This window comes from Aspergillus campestris, assembly GCF_002847485.1.
Source record: "Aspergillus campestris IBT 28561 chromosome Unknown P168scaffold_12, whole genome shotgun sequence".
In the NCBI taxonomy this organism is placed as follows: Eukaryota; Fungi; Ascomycota; class Eurotiomycetes; order Eurotiales; family Aspergillaceae; genus Aspergillus; species Aspergillus campestris.
The window spans coordinates 772,641-791,073 of NW_020194347.1; the positions used below are offsets into that span (position 1 = coordinate 772,641).

General features: G+C 53.6%; 7 protein-coding genes across 7 annotated transcripts; 2 read left to right on the plus strand and 5 right to left on the minus strand.

Moving 5' to 3' along the window:
* Positions 1-639: 639 nt before the first annotated feature.
* On the minus strand, positions 640-2,962 carry P168DRAFT_293077 (DNA-protein crosslink repair co-factor UBX5). The gene is made up of 2 exons (XM_024837737.1): positions 2,131-2,962; positions 640-2,062 (listed from the first exon to the last, which is right to left on the minus strand). Exons 1-2 carry the CDS (start codon positions 2,600-2,602, stop codon positions 978-980), a joined length of 1,557 nt encoding a protein of 518 aa, XP_024689850.1. The 5' UTR covers positions 2,603-2,962; the 3' UTR covers positions 640-977.
* A 400-nt stretch (positions 2,963-3,362) lies between these two features.
* On the plus strand, positions 3,363-5,606 carry P168DRAFT_274949 (AAA family ATPase CDC6; the record flags this gene model as incomplete). Its single annotated transcript, XM_024835456.1, has 3 exons — positions 3,363-3,414; positions 3,487-3,753; positions 3,803-5,606. The coding sequence occupies 3 exons, from the start codon at positions 3,363-3,365 to the stop codon at positions 5,389-5,391; spliced, it is 1,908 nt and encodes a 635-aa protein (XP_024689851.1). The 3' UTR covers positions 5,392-5,606.
* Positions 5,607-6,619: 1,013 nt separating this feature from the next.
* Positions 6,620-9,520, minus strand: P168DRAFT_242504 (GTPase-activating protein RGD2; the record flags this gene model as incomplete). Its single annotated transcript, XM_024833810.1, has 5 exons — positions 6,620-7,614; positions 7,673-7,858; positions 7,910-8,005; positions 8,067-9,216; positions 9,293-9,520. The coding sequence occupies 5 exons, from the start codon at positions 9,518-9,520 to the stop codon at positions 6,620-6,622; spliced, it is 2,655 nt and encodes an 884-aa protein (XP_024689852.1).
* Positions 9,521-11,025: 1,505 nt separating this feature from the next.
* On the minus strand, positions 11,026-12,929 carry P168DRAFT_242777 (amino acid permease GAP1; the record flags this gene model as incomplete). Its single annotated transcript, XM_024833822.1, has 3 exons — positions 11,026-12,088; positions 12,138-12,555; positions 12,653-12,929. The coding sequence occupies 3 exons, from the start codon at positions 12,927-12,929 to the stop codon at positions 11,026-11,028; spliced, it is 1,758 nt and encodes a 585-aa protein (XP_024689853.1).
* A 1,372-nt stretch (positions 12,930-14,301) lies between these two features.
* P168DRAFT_293081 (RNA-binding protein LSM5) lies at positions 14,302-15,107 on the minus strand. The gene is made up of 6 exons (XM_024837738.1): positions 14,978-15,107; positions 14,859-14,915; positions 14,767-14,805; positions 14,678-14,705; positions 14,544-14,607; positions 14,302-14,472 (listed from the first exon to the last, which is right to left on the minus strand). The coding sequence occupies exons 1-6, from the start codon at positions 15,000-15,002 to the stop codon at positions 14,434-14,436; spliced, it is 252 nt and encodes an 83-aa protein (XP_024689854.1). The 5' UTR covers positions 15,003-15,107; the 3' UTR covers positions 14,302-14,433.
* Positions 15,108-15,794: 687 nt separating this feature from the next.
* P168DRAFT_216454 (3'-5' exonuclease) lies at positions 15,795-16,666 on the plus strand (the record flags this gene model as incomplete). The annotated part of the gene is made up of 2 exons (XM_024833083.1): positions 15,795-16,428; positions 16,488-16,666. Coding segments are annotated over 2 exons (813 nt in total), but the record flags the coding sequence as incomplete, so codon positions are not given.
* A 354-nt stretch (positions 16,667-17,020) lies between these two features.
* pex10 (ubiquitin-protein ligase peroxin 10) lies at positions 17,021-18,339 on the minus strand. The gene has a single exon (XM_024837739.1). The coding sequence runs from the start codon at positions 18,229-18,231 to the stop codon at positions 17,101-17,103; it is 1,131 nt and encodes a 376-aa protein (XP_024689856.1). The 5' UTR covers positions 18,232-18,339; the 3' UTR covers positions 17,021-17,100.
* Positions 18,340-18,433: the final 94 nt, after the last annotated feature.

Genomic DNA, 18,433 nt, shown 5'->3' on the forward strand with positions numbered 1-18,433 from the left:
ATGTTTGCGTGACCAATATTGTGATATTTATGATTGATGGTTCATAGGCGGGGGAAGCGGCGGATCGAGGTCTCGGAAACTCCACTTACTCGATATGAGTGCTCGATCTGATGATTGGATAGCACAAACCAAGCGGTTCGCTCAGAATTGTCTCAGCTGCGAGCAGCCAAATTTTTGGGGGGAAGTTCGAGGGTTCAGCAGAGACGCTGCTTGGATCCTTGCTTCCGAATCAATTGAATGCACGGCATCTACTCCGTTGAGTTTAAGAGAGGCTGTTGGTTGATTGGAAGGGAAAAAGCGGGGACAGAATCAGGAGATGGAATCAGACCAGATTCAGCAGAAACCTCAGAAAGAAACAAGATAGGATAAGAAGAAGAGGAGGAGGAAGAAGAAGAAGAAGAAGAAGATGGTTCACTTCAGCTCATTGTTTACTTCGATCCCCGTGATTCTGCTGCGAGCGGGGCCTTTCTGCCTGGCGGTGAGAATGGTTGGCCCCACAGGTTGCCCCAGGCGGTGAACCCGATCTACTACGATCTACAGAGTAACTGGTACGCAGTATGAGGACTGGTAGTGTGGATGCTTGCCATTCAATCCTGGGTCTAAGGTTCATGGGAATAAAGGAAAGAATGCACAAGAACACCTGTCAGGAACATCCCATTGCATATTCATTCAACCATGAGTTAATAATATCTATCATGTTCACGCACACATCTCTCATCGGGACAAGAAGACAAAGTAAAAAGGAGTTGGGAAGGGAAAAAGGAAGGAAGGAGAAAGAAAGAAAGGGATGACAATGTTAAGAGAGCCGAATGTAAACTCCCAAAGAAAAAAGCGTCAATGGTGAGACAAGGGTGCATGCCCAGTCCCTCCCCCTTCTTGCGTGGGGCCCTAGCATATCATTGGAAAAGCCTCCGATCCAACGCCCCTGCCAAATGCAAAATCGAGGTCCTGGAGCTACGCCAGAAGAGGTGATCCCCTTACTCTTCCACATAGCCGATCATCACTGTGCCATTCTTCAGGCCAGCATCGGCCACGCTCTGCTCCAAGGAGTCGAATAGGTTGTGACCCATGGCGTTGAGCTCGAATTCCACCCCGGCCTTCTCCGGCAACGGCGGCTCGGCCTTGAGCCACTCGTAGATTCTGCGGACCGGATCGTTGAGGGCAAACCGCCGGATGACCCGCCCGGAGGGATGGCGGAACTGGATGCGAGTGGTTGTGGCCGGGTCGGCGGGCGGCTCGGTGTGGGGGCGATCGCTGGCGATGGATGCGAAGGGCGACGGCTCTTCGACGGCGCCCGCTTCCTCCATGCCGACATCGTCCGTGCCCGGGTCCTTGCCCTTGCCTTTGACATCTCCGGTGCTGCGAGTCAGTTCGTCGGGATCTTCCAGTCGCGGACCCTGGGCGGTCGCGGCCTCTGCCCCCAGACTGTTCCGCATGGCCATCTCCAGCATCTCCTCCTCGGTCATCGCGTCGATACTCTTCTCTTTCTTCTCGGGCTTGCGTTTCGCCACCGGGTTCCGCACATTATGATTCAGGCTGTAGCGGTCGAGGAATTCGTGGAGCTGCATCAGAAAATCGGCCGTTTTGACCACCGGAGCCCCGGACCAGACCTTCATCTGTTCGCCCGTCCGCGGGTCGACGATGGCAATGTGGGGGTAATTGTCTGACACGTCGCTGCCTTGGAAGTAGTACTGCAGATAAGGAGCCGCTCGGGGGTCGTCCTTGGAATACTGCAAGAAGAGGAAATGCTCTCGGATCGTGTCTCTCACCCCGGCGTCCTTCCAGAGGTCCCGGTTCAACACCTGGCAGTCAAAGATGGAGGAATCTTGGATGTTGACCAGCAACCACTTTTCCTTTTCGCGACCTTCGTCGCGAGCCACATCCCACGGGAGGCGCGAGATGATCTCGAATGGCGGCCGGTACATCTCCGCCAACATCGTGGATTTGTTCGACGAGTCCGAAGCGCCTCCTGTCGCTGCGGACAAAGTTTCGCGATGCCTCGCATCGTCCTCCTCATTCCATATCGATGATGTGTCTCTCTGGTTGAAGATACCCGGTCGTCCTAGAAGGCAGTTCCATCAGTCACGGAAGCTTGGTCAAAAAAGGGGAGAGACAGAGGGATATACGGACCGGCCCGTTGATGGTGCGCACGCAAGTGGCCCATGATACTGGCCGGCATATCGCCATCATCATAATCCGCCCCCGGTCCCACCAGTGTCTCCGTCGTGCGAGCCATCGGCGCACGCACATCGTCGGTGTTCTCATGGCCTGGCCCACCATACATCTCTTCTTGGAGGCGACGGGCCATCGCAGCATCGTCCTCGAATGCGGCGTCGTGGCCGGTCTGGTTTCGGGGGGTCGATCGGGATTCATCGACCGTGACGTCGTCGTCGGAGTCCACATGCTGAAATCCGGTATTGCGGGGGGCACTGTGCGGGGCTGCTGCAGAACTTTCCTCCTCAGTCAACGGAGCGCCGCCATTCTCAAAATACAACTGCATGGCTTGCTCAATGTTGAAGTCGGCAAGCTGCAGGTACTGAGTGGCCAACCCCTGGTTTGACCCGGTGATCTCAGTAAACTGAGCCACCACGTCGGTGTCCATGGTGGATCGATCAGTGACAAGCGGGTTAGGATGAGGAATAAACAGGCGCTAGATAGAAAGAATCTGCAGACCCTTGGCAGGTATGGGTAGGGGATGGGATCGCGAGGTTGTAAGTAGTAGAGGCAGGAAGGAGAGTTATAATGGTCGATCAATCAATGGCAATACCCATAAAAGGTGAAGCTCGGTGATGCAAACAGCTGCAAACTTGGACCTTCTTAGCGTAGAAAAGCAGCTGGCTCTTTCACTTCAGAACAGTGATAGATTCAATATTTGACTTGGTGAAGATAGAGAGACCCAGTGCAGGGGGTATATAGCAAAACAATGTCCTCGAGTGACCGAGGGAGATTAGGTGAAAGACCGTTACGTCGACCGACCAGAAGTATAAGGTCACGACGGTAAGGCAGTGACGCACCACTTGATGCCTTCCAATGGGGATCGGCTGATCTGATTCTCCGGTAACGTGCTTATGTCATCCTCTTCTGCAGGTTTGCATCACGTGGACACCAAGCCCTGTTAGGGCTAAGCCAGGAACGCGACGCGCCCGCGCGACGCGTCCAGCCCAGGCAATTAAACCGGGTTGGGACCTCAGGCACATAGCTGACCCTGGACTACTGATATAACCTCCCCTGCCTGGATTCCTCCCTATATTGACGATCATTTGGCTCTTTCCTCTTATCTTCGTTCTCTCTCTCCTTCTCTCTTTCCCTCTATCTCCTTCTCCCAGTTCCTGCCTACTGTCAAGAATCCCCTGATAGACATTATGGCTGCCGCCGTCCTGGGCAAGCGCCAACGGGGAATCATTGAAAGTGAAGGTACGATACTGCACCAGTTCCTCTCTTCATATCATATTTGTGGATCTTTATACTGACTTGAATTATGTAAAGGCCCAAATCTACCTTTGCGTAGTGGGAGCAAACGAGGACGCACGCAACCCCCTCGTGTGATCCGCGAAGACAGTGCCTCGCCGGCACCACCGTCACGCCAACTCCGATCGAGAACACGCAATGGCACGACACCGCAACAGGAGAATGAGCCTGTTGTCAAGGAAATCAGCGCTAAGGATGCGCGCACCAAGCGTGATCCGGCAGAACACGAGAGCGGATCGCCTCGGAAAGGCAACGCCCAGCTCGGGGCCTCGAAATCAGTCAATGGTAAGCCATTAATCGTTAGGTATAGTCATTCGGTTGCTAATCGACGCAGATGAGAACTCCAAGCCGGTTGAGGTGAAGACGCCTTCGAAGTCGCGATTCCGGGATGCCCTAGAGTCCCCCCCTGTTACACCCAAGCATCGAGTTCAAATTGGGAATAAGTCCCTGACCCCGCGAACACCACGACAAATTTCGGCCCCATCCACGAACCACACTATCTATACGAGCGCGAAACAATTATTCGCGCGCGGCGCAAGTTCCGGTCGATTGGTCGGGCGGGACGCGGAACGGGAGAAGTTGCGGTCGTTCATCGAGGACGCCGTCGCATCGCGCAAGGGAGGCTGTCTATATGTTAGTGGTCCTCCGGGGACTGGGAAAAGCGCCATGGTCCACGAGCTGTGCCAGGAAATCGACTTGACGTCGGTCAAAGTGACGCATATCAACTGTGCGAGTATGCGCAGCGCCCGCGATGTTTACAGCAAGCTCCTCGAGGACTTTAGCGAGGATCAGCAAATCTTCAGGAAGAGTGAGGCGGAGAGGGTGAAGGGGATGTTTCTGCCGGATGAGTCGAAGCAAGACGATATCTTCCTGGTCTCGCTCGACGAAATCGACCACCTTCTGACCGCGGACGCCGGTGTTCTCCAATCTCTGTTTGAGTGGTCGCTGCACAGCAAGTCGAAACTGATCCTCGTCGGAATCGCGAACGCTCTCGATCTGACCGATCGGTCATTGCCTCAATTGAAAGCGAAGAACCTCAAACCTCGACTCCTCGCGTTCTTGCCGTACAATGCCAGCCAAATCGCGAATGTTATCATTAACCGCCTCCGTTCTCTGCTGTCAGCTGGCGAAACCGATGATGCGAGCTTCGTACCGTTTATCCAACCTGCAGCCATCCAATTATGCTCGAAAAAGGTCGCCTCGCAGACCGGCGATCTCCGCAAAGCCTTCGAACTCGTCAAACGCGCCATCGACCTCATCGAGCACGAAACACTACAGCGCCTCGAAAAGCAAAACGCCACCTCCGACGCACCCTCGAACACGATCCTAGTCGAAAACAACAACCTCTCCTGCCCCATCAAATCCAAACAAAACCCCACCTCAAAATACACCAACATCACAGCCCCCCGAGCAAGCATCGCCCACGTCGCCCGCATCACATCATCCGCCTTCGGCCAAGGCACCATCCAAAGACTTCAAGGCCTCAACCTGCAACAAAAAGCCGCCATCTGCGCGCTTATCGCACTAGACCGCAAACGCCGAGAAGGCGAGCTACCCAGCACACCGTCGAAATCCAAGAACGCCCCACCAACAGTCAAGCAAGTCTTCGACACATACTGCACCCTCTGCCGAAAGGACAACATCCTCCACCCCCTCACAGCCACCGAATTCAAAGACGTCCTCAGCAACCTCGAAACCCTCGGCTTGGTCGGCGAATACCAGGGCCGAGGCCGAGGCGGCACCGTGTCAGGTGGCTCGGACCTCCGCCGCACGCCGTCCAAGTCAGGTGGGCCTTTAACGCCTAGCAAAGCCCTCGACGAGCAGGGTCTCGTGTGCTTTGTTTCCCAGAGGGAAATTGAGGGCCAGATTGCTGGTGCGGGGGAGGGCATTTTACGGAGGTTGCTCTTGGGTCAGGGATTGTAATATCACTATGCATATTTGTACAGTCTTTTGTACGGATTATTGATGTTTGAGTTGGTATCTGTTATCTGTTCTTTGGATATGGTACGATACCATTTGCATCTGCATCTATGTATTTCTTATTTTCAGCGTTAAGCATGGCGTGTTTGTGTGTAGGTTAAGGTTACAGGTTGCAGCGCTACAAGGTTATACTTTACTAGAGTTAGTTACCAATAAACAGCAAATACAAATGATAATCATCAGTCATAAAAATAACAAAAACCCAAGAACCCATGGGGAGCTGTCCATACAAAGAGAAAATGAAATAAAAACAAGAATAGTAAGAAGAAAATAGTAAGAAAGATCATAGGAACACTTCTTCAGCCGTATCTTGGCGAACCACTCACTAGATGGAGTTCTAAACCTCGCTGGATATATAGATATATAGATAGATAGATAAATAAATAGACAAATAGATAGACAGATAAATGCTATACAACCAACCAAACTACACAACATTCTATCCACACTCGAGCCATCTAAACTCTAAGCCCGAATAAAAAACCAATCACCGATACATAAATACACAAACCCGCAAAAAAAGGCGTTCGTTCGATACATAGACGGACACGTATGCGTACATACACAAAATGATGAAAATCAATCAATATAGGTAGGTAGGTAAATGTAGTATAAGGTAGTAAAGATACATAGCGGTTGGCATCGGGTATGGATATGTATGGATAACAGAGTTTGGGTTGTGGGGGGGTGATAATAATGGACAGCATGATAAGATGATAATAAAAATCCAAGGGATGAGGAGTGCTGGACGCTTTACAGCCTGATTTTTGAGTCAGGGGGGGTTTGTTGGGGAGAGGAAGAACGAAACGAATCAATCAATCAAATAGACAAGACAAGACAAGCAAGTAAACAAAACACCATTAACTCTATCTGTGCGGCGTGCGCACGTTACTTCCAAGCCGGCTGGAAGTTTGTGCCCAAGGGCTGACTGACTGACTGACTGCCAAAAATAGAACAATAACAAGGAAACCCAGTTGGTGGTTTATACCCGAGCTCACTTTTTAAATAGATACACGTATGCACCATGTCAGCTGGTCGAGCGCGTGGTAGTCGGGACATGGGTCCGTCTGCAGTGCCATAACGGTTGCGTTTTGCGCACTTTGCGTTCGCTCAATCAGGAGATGACATGGCATGGATGCAGTGGCCGAAGCGTCGACAGTTGAGGTCGTATCTAATCGTCCATGGGCTTGTCTTCCAGGGTGACTCCCTTTGGTTCGCTTGTGGCGATGCTGCTTCGCTTGCTGTCTGTTCCGGCGTCACTGGGGAAGCTGGAGATGCTGCCCAGGCCGGGCTTGCGGGTGAACACGGTCCGCGGGGTGGACGACCGCCGTTCAGACTCGGGGAGGGACGGCGTGGGGGTAGGCGTGGGGGAATCGTCGGACGCATTGGCCGGCGGGGGGCTGGACGCGTCGAAGCGACTTCCGTTGCTACCGGCTGACGCCGGGGACTCCGTCAGGGAACCATTGGTGCCGATGGGCTCGGCCGCGTTGATGTCCACGGTCGTCAGCTGCTCCGGTTCTTCAGTCGGGGAGCCATTGCGGATCGGAACATCCAGGCTGTTGCGGGAGGTGACTGTGGTGCGTCGTTCGGTGGGACTCGCCACGTTGATCGGGAAGCGCTTGGTTTCCGAAGGGCCGCTGGAACGATCCCGTCGGTGCTTGCGTGGGGGTGCTGCCGGGCTGTGGGCGCGACTGCGGTCCACGATGGCGCGGTTCCGGGCCTCCATGGCCGCACGGCGGTTACTCTCGTCGGTGCTCACGGCACGGGGGCGGTGGTTGTTATTGGTGGTGGTGGTTGCCGCGCTTCCGAGGATAGTCGACTGGCGCTTTAACTCGCCAAAGATGGTATCCTTGTGGGCGAACAGGTCGCGGATCAGGCGGTAGCTGTGGCGCTCGTTCATCGTGAGGCTGCTCTCCGTGCGGGGTCGAAGCACGCAGGGGGACAGGGCTTGGGCCAGCGAGGAAACGTAGCCTTCGTCGGCGGAAGTCAAATCAATCAATCGTGTAAAGTGAGTCATAATGGCATCAAGCGTGGCAATGTTGTTGAGGCGGAGTTGTCCGAGGGTGCTCTGCAAGACCTTGATCCGTCCTTCCTCCGTGGTCTCGTGGGCAGTGGTAGAGTAGATCGTCTTAACAATGTCGTAGACCTGGGAGGAAACAAGCGAATCTAAGAGATCATTAGCGAAGGATGTTCCACTCCAGATAGTTTTTGAGTCTCGACGAACCGGGCAACTCAAGAAGGTACAGTTTCAGCACGCTAGCCGCAACGGGAACCTCGAACTTCTCTAAAACATCGCGATAGTCCGCAGTGCTATTGTTCAAGGCGTTACGGAGATGGTGGGTTGCGGCCAACGGAACGTTGTACAGCCAGATTCCGCGGCGGGCCTCATCACCCTCGAGTTCGGGATAGCCTGCATGGTGCATTAGAATAGGGTCATTCTGAAGGGCTGTTATTCTCTTACGGTTGTCCAAGAAGGTCAAGATAGTGGTCACGAGAATGGGAACGCGCTTGCGGTCAGCCCGCGCCCTCGCCTCGAGGTCGACGCCGAAATTTTGATCTATAATGTAGAGAGACTGTCAGCTTCTACCGCGACTCAACCATCTGCAAGCGGATCATACCTTCGACAGAGCCGTAGTAATTCTCATACGCCTGCACACGGGGCACAAAACCGCCGGTGCGGTAATTTTCGAGGAGATATCGCAGATCGCCCAGAGGCTGGATGGTCTCCTGGTACAGCATCATGTGATCCACGGTGCTCTGCAGATTCGGGATCACATTGCTGATGGCACCGGAGAAGTCGAGCACGACGGCCTTGATGGCCTTGAGACGGTCCAACTCGCACTGCTCCATGAACTGCAGGTTTTCGACAATCTCCTGCTCGAGCTTGCATCGGATGAAATCCAGCTTCTTCACGGCACTCTTGTAGCGTTCGTCCGCCTCGCGGGCCTCCCGGCGCAGTTTCTCCGCCGGGGTCTCGTTCGGGTAGGGGTTGTTGAGAGGGTTCCAGCCCGCCAGTATTTCCGAGACCGAGGCGATTGGGGATTCACTGCCGTCTTCGCTCGAGGCCGCCGAGGAGACACGCATCAGAGGCTTCTTCTTCTCGGGAACGCCGGTGATCTGGAACACTTTGGGACGCCACTGGTAGCGCATCTTGGAACTGTTCGCAAAGGTACTCCCCATGTTCCCGACCAATCGAAGGAGGCCGTTGTCGACCATGTCCTGTCCGATCTTCTCGGCGTAGGTGATGCTGGTGCCATTCATAAACTGCTGCGTGTATTCCACAATGTCCGCGCCGCTCGAGGTGTTCTGGTAGACACCAAGGATGGGCACCTTGATCTCGCCGATCTTGATGTTGTCCAACATGTGGGTCAGGAGAGTCTTGAGGTCCTCGGGCGAATACACTCGGTCTCCGATCTCCAGCGGCTCCTCCTCCTCCTGCGCCTGGTCATCCGGCAGGACGATCTTGGGGGGCGGCTTAGCTTGCGGGCTGATCTCGGGCGCCTGAAAGGCAAGCTTGTTCTCCTCCTCCAGGTCCTCGACCACGCGACACTTGTTGAAATAGTGGCTGCGCAGCTTCTTGACCAGTTCGACCTGCTTCGCGTGTTCCTTGATTCGCGCTTGGAGGTCGTCGTGGGAGTGTTCGATGCGAGCCTCGTGCTGGTTGCACCAGCGGCGAAACGGGTTGACGACCAGCTCCCGGATGTTGGATGCGATCTTCTGGTGATTCTTGGCGGATTCGACCATTTCGGTGCGGACGCCTTCGTAGGCCTGAAAATAAACGCCATTCTGTCAGTAACCCAGGATCTCTTTCCTAGCACACACAGAGCGGGGGGGATCGACCCACCTTCCTCACACTGGCCCCATCATCCTTTCCAAACCCCGTCGATATGCGATCGACGCTCGGCGCAATATCCCCGAGTTTGACCCCATACTGGTCCTCGGCATCCGCACGCATCGAAGCAATCGTGAGGATTTGCTTATTCTCAGCAACCCCCTGCTGCAGCTTCCCGTACAGCACCCCGAGACCGGTGGCATAGTCCGGGGTCCAAAAGGAATCGGCAAATCCAGGCATCGCGACGGGCGGAGTCTCACAGAACCAGAGGGTTGAAATCAGATTGCACGCGAAATATCAGAAACCAAGGCCGATCTATCACTTCCCCAAAAGAAAGACAAAAAACGAGGTACAGAAGGAAATAAGAATGACTCGGTCAACCAAGTTCACTCCCCGCAAAAAGGCAAAACTTCCCAAGACCGCAAACTAAATCGAGGAAGAAAGATAGAAAGAGTAGCGGCTTTGTTTCTCGGTTGATACCCAAATATAGACGAACAACGAGCGACTAGGGCGATTTTCACGACGGTCGTAAACACGTTGCTGGGAAATCTCTTGCAGTGCAAAGCGGCTCCCGCATTGACCGGTTGGCCGGGACCTTGGGTCGGGTTGGAACGCGAAGGCGGGTAAAGATGAGGTGACGAAGGAAGAGAAGCAGGAGTCCGGTGTAGGAGTTGTTGAACGGGACGAGCGAGAGTGTGTGTTGGGTGGAAGGACCGGTAGTTGTTGAGGAGAAATATAGATAGGATAAGGGGGAGAAGGAAGAGGATGAAGAAGAAGAGGAGAAGGTTCAGATTCTCTCAGCTGGTCTGGCTTTCTTGTTCGCCGACCGAGATCTGAGGATGGACAACAAGGCACCAATAACTTGCGGTGTAATATTACTGACGGTATTTCGGAGCATTGGGGCAGTACGCCATTCATACCGCTGTACCTGAATAGTCAGGAGACGGACAGCCACTGTGTACCTGAAGTCCGGCGTAATTTATCTCTCTACCAGTATGATTGAAACGGTGTGACAGGTACCAATACCGTTTCCCGTTCTGAAACTTGACGGTTGCCGCCTCAGCCTCACGTGTCTCCGCTCTGGCTATTTTTGGCCTTAATATTTCGGCGTCTAGACTAATAGACTGGCGCTCTTTCATCCATCTATACAAGGATATCCTACCTCTCATCCCCTTATTTCTCCGGAGGGAAATCAACTCCAAATATACCACCGATCAATGCAGATGGAGACAAGGAAGTAAGGGTCGCGGGAAATCCTCCGAGTGTTTCATACATGAATGACCGTCACACTAGCCCGCTTGCCTGGATGCTAGTTCAATAGGGGCCGATCTTCCCAGATCGACGGCCCCCTCCACGTTGACGATATAAATAACTGTTCTAGAAGATGCGACCTACGCTTGGCAAGTAAAGCACGGTTTCCACGGACTGGGACAGCAGCTCCCGGACGATCGGCTACGGGATACGCGGTGCTAGCGACGATAGCGATCGGCGATCCTTGGTTTTTTATGCAGAGTAATTGTACAGGGCGTGGCGGAGATGACATTAACCTCGCCTGTGCCGACACGAGACGGATGCAAAGTAGTAATCATGATAATGATAGTGAGATTGGATAAGAAGGAAAGAAAGAAAAGGACACATGGGAACATAGGACAGTGAAATCATGAAAACATGGGATATGGGAATAACATAAAAAAAAAGGAAGAGGGAGAAGACTCGTGGGACTATGCGTACAGACTATCACAGGTCTAGCAGAAGAGCTTGTAGAATTTCTTCCACGCCGGCCAGCTGGCCTGCTCCGCCCGTTCTTGGTCAATCAGGTACTGAATGTCCAGATCACGACGGCCGGTCTGCAGGTCCATGTCCCGGGCGCGGAGGAACGGGGTCTTGTACCAGAGCTTGTAGGGGATATAGAAGGCCAGGACCACCGGTGCCGCTAGGTAGACGGCGAAGAAGTTGTATGCCAATTCCATCGGAGTCTTTTCGGCATAGCCCACGGGGGCGAAGCCCACCCAGAACTGGGCGATCAGGACGAGGCAGTTGAACCCGAACCCGATCCAGGAGCCGACGAGCCCCGGCTGCGAGGTGAAGGCCAGTTCCTTGAGGCTGTGGCCTTGGACCTTCCAGGCGCGGCGGAAGCGGATGTGGGCCAGGCAGACCGAGCCCCACGTGAGGACGGACGACAAGCCCGAGATGGCCATCATCCACTCAAAGGCGACCTCCTGCTTGCTGGAGGCAGACAAGAAACCCAGCAGGCCCAGGGCGGAGGAGACGCAGATGGCCCAGAGCGGGCGACCCTGGCGATCGATGTAGGCCAGGAACTGGGGGGCCTGTCGCTGTTCGGCCAGGGCCGCCAGGGTTCGGGACGAGCCGTAGACGGATGCGTTTCCGACGGACAGGACGGCGATCATGATGACCACGTTCATGATGGATGGGAGGGCCTGGATCCCCGCATTCTGGATGGCAATGACGAAGGGGGAGGCTTTGGCATCCGCGCTCGACGAGCCATTCATCAAACGCTCGTCGTTGGACGGGACCAGCAGGCCCACCAAGGTGAGCGACACCACGTAGAAGAGCGAGATCCGCCAGAACACTTGCTTGGTCGCTCCGGGAAGGGACTTGCGCGGATTCGCCGTCTCGGCCGCAGCCAGGCCGACCAGCTCCGTCCCCGCAAAAGCAAAGGCGGCATTGACGAAGACACTGCAGAGGCCCTTGAATCCGTTGTTGAAGGCGCCAGGGTCGTGCCAGTACTTGCCGCCAATGTAGCCGCCCTTAGGACCGCCTCCACAGTTCAGGATGATGCCCAAGATACTATCTCCCGTTAGTCTATCCTATGGCTTCGGATCGCAGGGTAACTTACATGAATCCAATCACCGCCACGACCTTGATGAGAGAAAAGACGAACTCCGCCTCTCCGTACCCTCGGACGCCGAACAGGTTGATGGACACGATCATCGTCCAGAAGATGGCTACCCACGCTGCATTGGATATGTCGGATTCCCAAAAGTCGACCGTGATGGATGCTGCGACGATCTCCAGCGGCAACACGACGAGCCATTGAAGGGCATAATTCCAGCCCATGGCGAAGCCCCATGCCGGGTCAATGAAGCGAGTGGAGTAGTGCGCGAACGAGCCCGCCACGGGGAAGAGAACGGCCATCTCACCCAGGGCATGGACGGTACAGTACAACATGCAACCGATCAAGATATAGGCGATCAACAGGGAGGCCGGACCACCGGTGGCCAAGACCTTGCCGGATCCGACAAACAAACCGGTACCTAGAGACAACTCATCAGTATGGAGCGCTTACGGTCTACAGGCGAGTGAAAGATCGAAAGAAAAAAAAAAAAAAAAAGAAAGAAAAAGGTATGATACCAATAGAACCACCGATGGCAATCATCTGCAGATGACGACCCTTCAACTTGCGCTGCAAGGGAGACGCAGCCGTCTTCTGCGCCGCATGTTCGATATCAAAGGACTTTCCGTCCCCTGAAGAGCTCACGGAGACATGGGCGTTGGGATCTCTCTTGAAGCTGTCAATGATGCGCCGGCCAAGACCCGCCTTGGTCGCTACCGCATCCCCATGCACGGGTGTCGCGTCCGGAGACGGAGGAAGCTTATCTTTGGCGGGTCCGATCTCGTCTTTCTCCATCATGACGGTTGGTTCTCGAAGAATTGGAGTTCAACGAAACTGCGCTCCAGCCAGCAGTTTAAATATTCCCCTCAATATGCGGTTGAAATAAAACAGAGATAACACTGAAAGGGGGGAAGAAGGAAAGATGACACGAGACCAGGGGGACTAGACGGGAGGGGGGGGAGAGAAACATGGAACAAATGACCAGTGACAAGGGAAACCCGAGTGAATTAGTAGGCCAATCCAGATGGTAACTAGTCCCAAACTGAAGCGAACCCAAACAGCGCCGCAGATGTCTGGAAATACTACTCTGAACAAGCCAAGGAAATGAGGGACTTCCGTGACCCCGTATTTGAAGGATTGGGAGAGGCGGGCGTAGAAGGAATAGGTCAGACCATATCAAATCAAATTAAATGCGACGCACGAACCCCTGCGACCTAGAATGCCCAAGCCCTTTGAATCCTTTAAGTAATTCCCCCATCCGAGGGACAGAAACGAAAGAAAGGTGGGAGGGAAGAAGACCATGGGACAACGCTTAATCGCGGACTAGGAGAGAAGCGGAGTCACCGATTTCGAATTAGAATAGTGTTTATGGCTGATAAGCTGGGGTTGGCGGAAGACCAACGGACCAAGAACAAGGGAAGCGGGGGTGGAGAGGAAAGACAGACCACGATTGTAAGAGTCAATCCAGTCCGAGCTGAGCAATCCGTCGGTTAGCGCTGCATCTCAATCTAGATCCATGTCTTTATGATGCCTCGATATCACGTCGCCATCCAATGACATGGCCAGTTGGCGGGCGACGCTTATCGGATGGTCGTTCTCGCTGGGTCATCGTCGGTCTGGTGGCTGAAATGGCGTTGTCAACCTTTTCCTTTCTTGGTAAAATCAATCTTTCTGGTCTTTTCTTTTCATTAGGTTTTGCTTTTAATTTCCATCACTTGGTTTGACTTGATTTGGCTTGATTTGAGGAGTTCGTTCAACCAACAAATCTTCGTCTCCAGTTGCTTCCTCTATCGGACAGGGCTTGAATTCCTCCACACCCGGTCTGCTAACCCCCAGAGTTTACCACATCCACCATGTCTGAGTTGTGAAATCATGAATCTGGTCATGGTCGACAGGAGGAGGCTGGGGAGTTCCCTGGCACACCACCAGAATCAAAGATAATCTCCGTGTACGACGTAGGAGAGTTCAGTGGAATAACATGTCGGTGGCGTACGTGTCGCAGCTTCTTCCCTTCCGTGCAGCGACAAGGTTACCTTGCGTGGCTTTCCATCTGGGCCAGATCAATTTCCAATCCCACCTCTAGCCATCGATTGGTCTCGTTGGTCCCACTCCAGTCCTCATGACCTGGGGAAAGCAAAGGAAGAAGGGCAATAGGATATTTGGACAAGTCTGGTCTTTTGGGCCTTACAAGCGTTCTATTTGACATTACTTAACGGTCGTATGCAGAGATTATTCGTTTTTCTTCCTTTTTTTTTAATTTTTGGTCTTGGGTTTTGCAGAAGAACGTGGATATCATCAATTAGGAACCACCAACGGGGCCTTCCCCACCCGGGATCAACTGCACCGACAGATTAGAATTGAGAAGAGGAAGATCCCCGGATATTGTCCTGGTGAACGGTGTCAACTTACCATGCAGACATTGTTGCCATTCAGCAGGATCTTGGGCAGCTTAACCTGAGCGCCAGAGTAATCACTGTATCGGTTAGCCAAGGACTATCGACACGATGTCTCATCATTAATATCATGAAGCTAGGATAGCTTACAATTCCGTCACATCTTCCAATACCATGTCTGGTCCAGATCAGCCTGCGTTCCTGTCGCGTTTCCGGAACGGGAAGTCGACTCTACTTACTGACGTAGTCATCAAAGCCCAACAAAGTACCGGCAAATTCTGACAACGGTCAGCTTTCAATAACATCTTCAATGCAGATACAAAGGGCCTACCCTTGTCATTCTTCATGATCACCCAGATCCTCGATCCAACGCACTTGTCGATCAACTCTGCCATGGCGATTAGCGAGCCCGTCACTCATGCACGAACAAATCAGCCATTGCAACCTTACCGAGGGGCAGAAGCTGGGACGCCATCTTGTTTGGGGATGGTGTACAGAGGCAGAAATCTAGAGGGCGTTCCAAAGCAGACGAGACCAGATCCTGCGCGAGATGGAACTAATCTGGGATGACATAGATGGAGGATCCTCTGATGATTGCGAGTCCATCGTCCACCGCGGACAAAACTCTTGGCGTCTCGGGTCATCATCCCTCCGCCCCGATTGTCAATACGCTCCACCGCCTGGCTTTGTTTCTTCATGATATACCTGTTTAGTATTTAGTATTTACAACAGTCACTGCTGTGTCAGTGATCGAATTATTTCTATTAGTCTATACAAGAGGAGTAATTGCAGAGTATGCTTTAGTGCTACTGTATGGATCTCTCGTGTTTTCCAACTCATAACCTCCCGCGATGACCAAATATATAACGCCTACTTATCTCTATACATGAATGGAGATAATTAAGGTCAGTAACTTCACCTCGGTTCTTGATACGTGTATGACTAATGAAAATTCAGTCCATTCCAAATTATCTTATTTGCTCTCCATAGCCGGTGGAGCATTCTACCAAACATGCCCTCAAAGATGCTGTTTGGTAAGCCCAGGATACTCGGTGCCTTAGGCAGAGTCACAGTGTCCTGTGGCCCTCTATGCCACCTTCGGTCTTACGCCGGGATACCTCGACCTGCTGGAATTCAAGACCTCAAGCAATGGACGAACTCTCTCATATCTGAACCCAGGCAGTTACGCGGTTTCGCGTCCACTACCCAACCCACCATCGAACTTACTGAAACCCCCAGAAGGCCCCGGCAATCAACGCCCTCACTTGCTGGTAACAAGACGCAATCCAACGGGGCCAGAAGTCTCGTGGCAGAACAGCGGCCTAGCCCCTCCTCACCCAAATATTGGAGTCATAGCCAATATAAAGGCTCGGATGGAAAGAACATCACCGTGCATTACTGCCGGACTCTCAAGAGCACCGAAGAAGTAGCGCGGTACTTCCTAGACGACAAGGTAGTAGGACTCGACCTAGAATGGAAAGCTCAGGCCTCCGCCTCAGACACCATCCAAAACAACATGTCGCTCATCCAAATCGCCAACAAAGAACGGATCGCCCTATTTCACCTCGCGCTCTTCCAGCCCGCAAAGAGCATCGATGACCTGGTCGCCCCGTCTCTCCGGCGGATTATACAATCGCCCGACATCACCAAAGTAGGCGTGTCCATCAAAGCAGACTGTACCCGTCTTCGGAAATTCCTAGGCATCAACGCCCGCGGCATCTTCGAGCTCAGCCATCTATACAAGCTAGTCAAGTACTGCCATTCTAACCCGGCGCTGATCAACAAACGACTGGTCAATCTGAGTGATCAAGTACTGGAACATTTTGGGCTACCTCTGCAGAAAGACGACGACATCCGGTGCGGCGACTGGACTTATCCGCTGAACTACCGTCAAGTCCAATGTAAGTTCAGAACACTCCGCGAAACAGTAAAGAGATACTAACGAGACACTGCCTGATAGACGCTGCGTCCGACCCTTACGCCTGTCTATGTCTATTCTACACGATGGACACCAAGCGACAAGCCCTAGACCCCACACCTCCTCTCCCAGCGCACGCGGAGCTCGATCTTCCGATCCGCATCGTGCACGAAACGCCCGTGAAGACCGAGCCGGAGGATGTCGAAGTCATCGACCCTGCAGAAAATCAGGGGAATCTCACCAAGTAAACCCGGATGGTCTGGCTTATTCCACCTGACGCACTCGATATGGCACGGCACACGGTGCCTGCACACACCCACCCCGCTCTGAGTATACAGCGAGCTCTTGCTGTGGCCATATTACCCAAGGCGAGGCTCATTTAGATTCTATGAGTCATTGGTAGACGGCCTTGCAGAAAGATCTACCTGTGGCATCCACCACAACCACTCGCACCAACAAACGCGACGGACCGTCAACTCGACGAATGTACATTATGGGAAGAGGATCGGTTCAAGGCGTTCTATTGCATGGGTCTAGAAAGAAAGGGTATATGTATATGTAAAGACATAGGAGCTTATGTACATGCATGCATCTGACGAACGGAATAAAACGGAACAAGGAACAACATGCTGTTTTCGTGATCGTATATAGAAACCTACCCCCGTAGAGGCAGCACCTTGGACAGCAGCACGTCCTGCCGACAGAGCGGACACTCGGGTTTCTCGCGGACCCAGTCCCGAACGCAGACCCAGCAAAAGACATGGCCGCATGTCGTGACGCTCGGGTCCTTGAACGACTCCAGACACAACGTGCATTTGCTTTGCTGGCCCTCTGGGATCCACGGGACGGCCTTGGAGTCTTCCTCGAGGTCGTAGCGGGCCGTGTTGGCAGGGAGGAGCGGAAGGGCGGAGGGGTGCTCGATCGAGCGGCCCAGGGTGTCATCCTTGCCGTTCGGGCCACCCGCAGCAGAAGAATCAAGCTCCCGGTCTTCCTGCTGGAAGCTGTCGCCGACTCTCCGGATGTGCAGGATGCTCTGGACTGCGATCTGCAAGACGAGCAGCACGCCGAGGACTTCGTACCCGACGCGTTGCTCGTCGTCCCCGACCTTCTTGGTAAACACGTACCGAAGGCCCCAGAACCGTTTCGCGAGGTGGTAGTATGAGCCCGAGAAGTAGAAGGTTGCGATGTTGAGGGCGTAGATGGGAGAAAGGGACGTGATTGAGTCGAGATGCTCGAGGATGTACTTTTGAACGCGGAGCTTTGTGAAGAGCGGACGGGATTGAGACTGTCCTCCTTTCGTTAATTTCGACGCCTCGTGTTGCTGCTGCGCTTTGAATTGCTGCCGTGCGATGCTGCGCTCTAGCTTGGCGCGTAACCGCTGTCGGAAACCCGGGAGGATTCGCTGGAGCGACCAGGGCACCATTATGCTGCTGAGGATATAGCCCGCGCGTCGGGCGATGGATGGAAGGCGGAGCGTGTCATCTTCTAGCTGAACTAGGTCGCAGTATTCCTCTCCGAGGGTGCGGTTGCCGACTAGGGTTGTTAGGGAGAAGTACAGGATCTCGGTCAGGTTCTTGATGGACTCGGAATGGGCGTGGGCGTATCGGGCGCCGCGGAGAGAGCGGGCTATGGACTGCGCTTGGTTGTACAGGCTAGCTGTGGTGAAGACATCCTTTTCGTGCGATCGGATGATGTCTGGGGAGGTTGCGAAGGGGTAGAAGTAGGCCGAGGGACTGGGAGCTGCGGGCGCGGTGGGCGCCGACAGTGAGAGGTCTTCGTCTGCCATGATGGTATCTGGCCGATTCAAGGAGACTATAGATGACGATGATGAGAGTAAATCAAGAAGTGTCTGTGAGACAGTCAGATCTGTGATGGCTTCTGGAATGAGTTCGCATTGTTCCCCGTACTTCTCGGACGTCTTTCCCCGGACGGCGGGCGAGCAGTCCGAGATGCCTCGGTCCATGGACACGTGACTACAGCGGATACAT